This window comes from Hippocampus comes, unplaced genomic scaffold, assembly GCF_001891065.2.
Source record: "Hippocampus comes isolate QL1 unplaced genomic scaffold, H_comes_QL1_v1.1 scaffold180, whole genome shotgun sequence".
In the NCBI taxonomy this organism is placed as follows: Eukaryota; Metazoa; Chordata; class Actinopteri; order Syngnathiformes; family Syngnathidae; genus Hippocampus; species Hippocampus comes.
Window position 1 is genome coordinate 110,337 of NW_017805076.1, and position 8,954 is coordinate 119,290.

The following is an 8,954-nucleotide window of genomic DNA, read 5'->3' on the forward strand; positions in this document are numbered from 1 at the left end:
CGACGTAAAGTTTTTTTTCGACGTAGAAATTCTCGGTCGGTCGGGTTACCGGAAACACACTACTTTTTTTTCTACGCCTAAGTGGTGTTGAAAATGGCTTGATGGATGAATTTTGACATTATCTAAAATATAACAAATGTTTTTCATGAATTAAAGACTTTATTGTGGGTGTTTTTTTCTCTTGAAATAACAATTTTTGATATGCTGGCAATATCTCACCTTTAATGTAGGATGAATTTGTTTTTTTTTCTTGGAATATGTCACTTTCGGGGAGAGGTGGGAGGTGGGGAGAGAGTAGGGGGGGGCAAGAGAAAGAAAAAGAGAGAGAGAGAGAGAGAGAGAGAGAGAGAGAGAGAGAGAGAGAGAGAGAGAGAGAGCAGAAATACGATTGGCTTTTGTCAGTGACTGTTTAACACGCCCGAATGTTACAGCCAAATCAAAACACTGAGTGGTTTGAAGGAGAGAAAAAAGTAAGAACACTGGTTGCTGCATTCTACATTGGTGGATGTAACTAACCCTGGCAAGGAAAAAATAGATTACTTTCACATTTCTGATCATGATGTATGGACTTGGAGCTTTGGTCCCATTCGATGGGTGCCAGCCATCCAAAATATGGCACTGCTGGAGGCTTTTCTTTGTGCTCAACTTCTTATTTCTCAATGAGCGAATTTCATCACTGCCGGACTGCCCACCCACCTGTGCTTGTTCGCCCAACGAAATCTACTGCACCAAAGCAGACAACCGTGGGCTTTCCCCACTCCTGTTCTTCCGGGATGCTGGGAGCTCTGGAAATACTACTAGGAGCACTCCAGACCTTTTCCAGAACATCACTTCCATGTAAGTGTCACGGCACTCTTTTACTATTTGATTTGTCGTTTCCCACTGAGCAGCCGTTGAAAGTTTGCTATGTCATGGACCATCGCTGGTTGGTGCAGAATGAAATTGTTGTGCAAAATTGCTTTCCAACAACTTCTGGAATGTTAGAAGGAGCTCCTTCTTGGGAAATGCATGTAAAGGGCTTCTAATTTTGTAAGCACCTCTCAAACATTTGCTCGTCACTTTCAAATATGTTATTAATAATGATTAATCTGTTAAAACACTGATCATATTAATTGCTCACAATAATAATCAACAATGATTAAACCAGAGTGGCCAACCTCATAAAAATTCACTTCCAGAACAACTTGAATCTGAATTTAGAATATTTCCAACCTTTGATCAAGAACATTACCGTGAGACGCCATTACTACAGTATATTTTGAAATAGGTTTTTGAAAAACAATATGTCAAAGGTTCAATTCCACAGCAAAATCGTGACTCTATAATCATGATTTGTTATTTTAATGTATTTTTTGCATCAGCCATGAAAGGATGAGAATGTAATCATGTAAAATTAAATTATTGAAATTATTTTTCCTCCATGTGGACTTTATTGTGCTCCAAATCCATCCATCAATTTGCTGAAACAGTTTTCCTCACTCGGGCTGTTTGCTTGATTTTATTTCCATTCTTAAGAAGTCAATACCTGGTTTACCAGGGAATGTGCATAATTATAGTCATTATTAATTCCTATTAGTATAATTGCAATAATGGCTATGACTATGTAAGCTCATTAAAATGAAGGCACTACATTGAACAAATTGATAGTAACCCATGTGTTAGAATTTCTACAATTTTTGTAGATTTTTGCGTATTGTCATCTTTAAATCAAAGATAAAGCATAAAAATTGTGTAATATGAAATATTCCAATTCATGTTTTATTTATATAGATTTATATTTATGTTTTGGTCATAGCACAATACCGCTTTTATTGTCCATAGAGGGCAAAAATACAAAGAAAAAAATAAGAACTATATGTGTATGTATAGCACTGATGCCACTGAACATGTCGAGTGGTTGAAAGTAAAATAAATATTCAGGAATAATACTTTTACAATTTTTGTAAAATTGTATGTTGCGTTATATAAACTTATTTACATCGACTGCAGCACATGGTTAATGCTTCAAAGAACAAATCACCCCCCCAAAATCCCAATATTTACTTTTCAGTGACATCCCGACATTGCACGTTGTACACACATATGTAACAATGATTAAACCAGAGTGGCCAACCTCATAAAAATTCACTTCCAGAACAACTTGAATCTGAATTTAGAATATTTCCAACCTTTGATCAAGAACATTACCGTGAGACGCCATTACTACAGTATATTTTGAAATAGGTTTTTGAAAAACAATATGTCAAAGGTTCAATTCCACAGCAAAATCGTGACTCTATAATCATGATTTGTTATTTTAATGTATTTTTTTGCATCAGCCATGAAAGGATGAGAATGTAATCATGTAAAATTAAATTATTGAAATTATTTTTCCTCCATGTGGACTTTATTGTGCTCCAAATCCATCCATCAATTTGCTGAAACAGTTTTCCTCACTCGGGCTGTTTGCTTGATTTTATTTCCATTCTTAAGAAGTCAATACCTGGTTTACCAGGGAATGTGCATAATTATAGTCATTATTAATTCCTATTAGTATAATTGCAATAATGGCTATGACTATGTAAGCTCATTAAAATGAAGGCACTACATTGAACAAATTGATAGTAACCCATGTGTTACAATTTCTACAATTTTTGTAGATTTTTGCGTATTGTCATCTTTAAATCAAAGATAAAGCATAAAAATTGTGTAATATGAAATATTCCAATTCATGTTTTATTTATATAGATTTATATTTATGTTTTGGTCATAGCACAATACCGCTTTTATTGTCCATAGAGGGCAAAAATACAAAGAAAAAAATAAGAACTATATGTGTATGTATAGCACTGATGCCACTGAACATGTCGAGTGGTTGAAAGTAAAATAAATATTCAGGAATAATACTTTTACAATTTTTGTAAAATTGTATGTTGCGTTATATAAACTTATTTACATCGACTGCAGCACATGGTTAATGCTTCAAAGAACAAATCACCCCCCCAAAATCCCAATATTTACTTTTCAGTGACATCCCGACATTGCACGTTGTACACACATATGTATGTAAATGATTTTTTTTTATAGATAAAAGCATTTTTATGTGAAAACATAATTTGCAAGTGAAGCTTCACTTTGTGCAGTTGCACTTGTTTCTCAGCGCTGAAATGAATTGATTAAAACTAGCAACGATCAGAGCTGAGTAAAGTTGTTAGCTTTCAGCTAACGTTGGACTTATCTGCTCTTGTCCGTTTATTTGTCACCGCTGACATGAATCGATACAAAATTGCAGCGATCAGTGTCGAGTCGTGTCATTAGCTTTTAGCTAACTTTGGACTCATCTGCGAGCGTCGACATACAGTACTGTAGCTTCAACGGTGACGTCACTGGAGCAACCGCTGTTGTTAATGTGACCCGTGATTTTTCTTTTTTTAAAATATCTGAAAAAACACGTTCTGTCTGTTTCTGTCAAATGTTTCCCTCTTGAAATGCATGGAAATGTCATCAATCTGTTTCAGAGCCTGCAAAACAAGTAAAGTCAAACATTATTGTTCACAATGTTCTATGTGCGCCGACGGCCTCAACGTGGTTTTATGATTAATCTCATGTTTGTGGAATAATAATTAATCAGATGAATCCACCTGTCAAATGTTTCCCTCTTGGAATGAATGGCAATGCCATAAGTCTATTCTTGAGGCTTCAAAACACCCTAAATAAATTACATTTTTAAGAAGAAAAATTTCACTCTCCTGTATCAGAGTCAAAATGTACAAAATAACTCGAGGTGCATTGTTTACTCACTTGAATTCAGCTTTCAATGTACATTTTATGTGCAGCTGATTATTTTTAAAATAGGGACAGCAGCTATGTTTTTGGTCATTTCCTGAAAAGATTGTTCCAAAAATTACACGTTATTTATTTTTAGGACTTCATTGTTATATATGTTAGGCAAATATGTTTAGGTGCCATGTATACAACTGAGCATGAAAATGTGTTTCATGGAGCGCAAAATATGATAAGATATGACAGGTATAGTCAGTGAGTGTGCATCCTAACTTTGCTGCAGGAATGTTCGAGGGCCACTGATTTAGATGACATACCTGGCCAAAATTACTTTGTGTTACCTACAAATACTGCACATAGCAAAAATACTGTATAACATGAGTGGTCTGGTGGTCGACTGGTTAGCACGTCGGCCTCACAGTGCAGAGGTGCAGGGTTTGGCTCCGGCCTTCCTGTGTGGAGTTTGCATGTTCTCCCCGTGCCTGGGTGGGTTTTCTCCGGGTAATCCGGTTTGCTCCCACATTCCAAAAACGTGCATGGCAGGTTAATAGAACATTCTAAATTGTCCCTAGGTGTGAGTGTGAGCGCGGATGTTTGTTTGTCTTTATGTGCCCTGTGATTTGCTGGCAACCAGTTCAGGGCTGCCCGAAGACAGCTGGGATAGGCTCCAGCACGCCCCGCGACCTTTGTGAGGACAAGTGGATCAGAAAATGGATGGATGGATGGATGGAAGGTGAAAGATCAAATAACATCTATAAATTCAGATTTGGCCTCGGTTGAATTTCAAATATGACACACAGCCCACCGAACGAGCATGCAACATTGACTCACAGGATGTTGCTTTCCAGCAAACCATGGGATGTCTCGCGAAGCATCGAGCCATAGCAAACATTGTACATCTATTATGAGCTAACGCAAGTCACTTACTTGGTAATACCTACAGCAATAAATGAAACTCACATTGTCTATTCAAGTCTAATTCAGTCTCTCACCCTTGACACCCCTTGATAATAAACATTCAACTTAGCTCAGTCTGCTTTTTCTCGTTTGACAGCGAGTTTTTGAAAGCCATGAGCAGGTGGCACTTCTGTTCAGTTTGCAAAGTTTCTCGCTCATTCCAAATGAGTTTTGATTTTAGAATAACTCCTCCAAGTATGACCAGGGATGTGTGATGGTTGGCTGGCCTTTCTGGCTATGAACTTCCTCGCTGCTGCTGACTGAGTCAGTTGGGACAAAGACAGTCAGACCTGTTCCAGGCAAAGCTCTACTATGCGCCAACACTATTTTGAGTGTGTCCAGTTGTCAATGGTTTGTTTGAGATGTGTCACGTGCAGGTGTGATGCATCGCGTACAAACTAATAGTGTGTCGGAATGTTTTATGTTTGTTAGAATGAATGTTATACATTAAAGTAATAAAACCTCATCCTCCACTTGATTTCAAATCAAAGGAATGTTCTAGGAATATTACAAGCAATTTTTTTTTTCTTCGGAAAGTTTGGTCTCTGTTTCTGATGTCTTTTGTCTCTTCTTATATCTTCATTTAGGACTACATTCTCAGTTGTTAATTGTATTTTGCTGTGTTGAACACTAGTCGGAAATATTGTTCACAGCTTAAAAGAATGATAAATAAAACTTTGGCTGTGATTACTGCAAGTGTTCATTTAAAAGCAGGAAAAACAGACCAGTCAAATTAGACCAGGAACACTCGAAGGCGCTCACTTGAGCCCGTATCTCACTGAGTGGCTGAGGTTTGCAAGTGTGTGCGTACATGTCGCAAATGCGTCTTTTTTTTTTCTTTCTTTTTTGTCAGTGTTTGTTCAATGTTCCAAACAGTTGCAAAGACTTTGCCCGAACAGGTTTAATGGTTCCAAACAGTTTTTCTTGTCCCCATCATGTTTAAAACTTCTGTGTGGGAAAAAAAATATATTGTAGGTGAATGGATTTGCGACCGTTTTCGACCTTGAAATGAACCCTGATGGAAAAAAAAAAAAAAAAAAACATTTGCGAGGTGAGCACACGTTCGTAAGCCTTCACCGTTCAGTGAGTTATGGCCTTTATGAACAAGACAAAATCAAGTGTTAGCATTGAGGTTAACTCTTGCTAACTCTGCCCCCTGATATATTAAAAGACCACACGTGCGCAATAAACACTAAATAAAAAAAATAAAATCCTTTCGTCCAAATGAAACATTTAAACTTGGCGCCCCGCCGTAGATTTACACAACTTGAAATAAAAGAAAAACTACATAACTGTAAAAATTATTTGGAACATTCACTTGAAACGAGCAAACTAACATTTTTCAAGAAACACACACACACACACACACACACACACACACACACACACACACACACACACACACACGCGCGCACGCGCGTGCTTTTTTTCTTCAGTGAAATAATGATTGACTCACACTTTCTGCTTATTCACAGACACATTGAGAACTGGACTGGTCTGCAGACGTTGGGAGAAGGTCACATGGAACTCTACACGGGCTTGCAGAGACTGTAGGTCATGAGATGATTTTCGAAACACACGCTGGCCACTGCAAATGATTTATTGGGAAGATTCCCCTTATTTCTGTCAAAACATCCACGCAGCATGAATCCATTGCTGAGCCTGTTGAATTACACGCAATTACATATGCTCACATTTAGTGTGACAAATCTTTCCAAATAATTAGTAAGAAAAGCAAATTAGATACGCGAGTCAATCCTTGTTCAGACATGTTTTTTTTTATTGGACCGTACGAAAATCTCCTGGGAAAACCTGTTATAGTTCAGTGTAACCAAGGCTGAACTTTGTTATATTTTCAAAAGGTACTTTTGGCACAAACAGAACACTGTTGATCACGAAAAGAACACCATATATACAGTGAAGCATGGTAGTGGCAGCATCATGCTTTGGCTGGAAAGAGGGAAAAAGTAGTTAGTGTTGACACACTTCATGTAAACCATTAAAAAAAATAATATAAAAAAGGACAGTGCATATTAATGAAGATTTGCATGTGTATGTGCCAAATTATAGCCATTTGCTCGTTTTCAGCTGTAGTCTCTTGGCAGGTTGATGTAACATTCATTCATTTATTCATTTTCCGATCCGCTTTAATCTCACGGGGGTCGCGGGAATGCTGGAGCCAATGCCAGCTGTTTTCGGGCAGTACGCACGGGAGACCTTGAACTGGTTGCCAGCCAATCGCAGGGCATACAGAGACAAACAACCATCCATGCTCACATTCACACCTAGGGGCAATTTAGAGTGTTCAATCAGCCTGCGAGGCATGCTTTTGGAATGTGGGAGGAAACCGGAGTGCCCGGAGAAAAATGATGTAACATTTTAAGTATAAACACAGTAATAAGAGGGTAAGAAAAGCCAAGACATAAATCGCTAACTCATTCAGTCTCGGTGACCGACAGAGCTAGTGTGCTCAAGAAAAATGTACTGACTGCCATTTTTTATACAAGTGCAATAATGTGATGGGGGGCGGGGGGGGGGGGGATGTCCCTCATGAGAAATACAAAAAAATGTGACATGATCTATTTCACTGTGGGGCAGCAAGAAAGGCACCCACAGCAATGACCTTAGCTGCTCCTCTGTTGTTGTTAGTTGTCGCTGAATAAGGGCGGGCAATAGTGAGCTCTAACCTCTGTAAAAGTAAATAGTGTGTCAAAGGCTGTAATAAGGTAGCAGGCGGCTGGATAGCTCAGTTGGTAAGGCATCGGTTTGGCATACGGGAGACAGTGGTTCGAATCCCGTTTGGGGCAAAAATGAGCACATAACACTATCCAGTGTGGGTCCTTGGGCAAGATCCTTCACGCTACAATTGTCTCTCATACAATGATGAGAGACAATAAAACGAATGACATGCCAGCTCAGACGTCGCCTGGCCAAACAAGGTCTGCATCAGGTGCTGAACCAGAGCACCTTGATGAAAAATGGGCTACTGGAACAAAGCGGAGATGGGCGAGATGCGATAACATGGCTCTGTTGTAATGCTACTACTCAAGCAACCCTAGTCAGAGGGGTTACATGCAGAGAATGCGGGTTGAATGGTTACTTCGAAACCCACAGTCACGGTTGACCACGAAACAACTAGTAGCTCAGTGTTCCAACATCCACAAACGGCAATTGCTGTCACAACTTGAGATTGATGAGGTACAACGCAGGGTCCACGGTAAAGGGCCCCAGGCTGCCAGATCAGAGGAGGAGGTCATACCAGAGATTGGGAGGCAAGCCCCAATGAATGCAGATGATGAGAACGGGAGGCCAGCCCCAATGAATGAAATGCTGAGCGAGGCAGCAACTGATCTGAAAGCTAAGATCATGGCGAGAATGAAAGCTGGGCAACCTAGAAACCGATTACAACGGCTATGTGAAGTACCACCTGAAAGTCTCATGGAAAGTGTGAATGCAGCACTGAGGGCGATCCCGACCGTAACGATCACGGAAACCAATGAGCTGATATATGCTTCAACATCAGTGATCCTAGAGATGCTTGGCTATAAGAACAACCATGGAAGCCATGAGACACGTTACCCACCATGGAAAAGACGGTTGGAGGCTAAGATCAAGGAGGCTCGGAAACATCCAGATGACCATACCTGAAGCACTCGAAACTGCCAAACAAAGGCTGCAAGCCTTGTCCAGCCGCCTAAAGTGGTACACGAAAGAGAATGAGGCCAGACGAATAAACAGGCTGTTCGCAACACAACCTGCGAAAGTGTACGCTCAGTGGCAGGGTCCTAATAATCTCAGATAGTCTCAGATATGAAGAACTGGACAGCACCAGGCCCGGACATGGTCCACACCTACTGGCTAAAGAAACTCACAGCACTCCATGAGCGCCTAATAGCACAAATGAACCAGCTGCTCTGAAGGTGAACCGGACCCTCAGAGCCTTTGTTGCGAACTCGATGAGGATGTGGAAAACCACACTTGAAGCCAATGGAAAGCCACTTACCCAAGTGTCCATCAAATGTGGCATATACCAAGGTGATGCACTCTGCCCACTGCTGTTCTGCATAGGACTGAACCACAACCCCCGAAGCCAAGTAATCGCCAAAACAGGCTATGGATACAGCCTCAGAAATGGAGCTATGATCAGTCACCTCCTCTACATGGATGACATAAAGCTGTATGCTAAGAGCGAAAGGGACATAGACTCCCTGATCCACACAACCAGGATCTACAGC

At 40.0% G+C, this 8,954-nt stretch overlaps 1 protein-coding gene across 1 annotated transcript in view; it reads left to right on the forward strand.

Annotated features, from left to right (window-relative positions):
• Positions 1-469: 469 nt before the first annotated feature.
• LOC109513079 (NT-3 growth factor receptor-like) overlaps positions 470-8,954 on the forward strand; it is a 68,189-nt gene continuing 59,704 nt past the window's right edge. The window contains exons 1-2 of the mRNA XM_019865288.1: positions 470-837; positions 6,195-6,269. Coding sequence (XP_019720847.1) covers positions 557-837; positions 6,195-6,269 — 356 coding nt within the window. The 5' untranslated portion in view covers positions 470-556. The remainder of the gene's footprint in view (positions 838-6,194; positions 6,270-8,954) is intronic.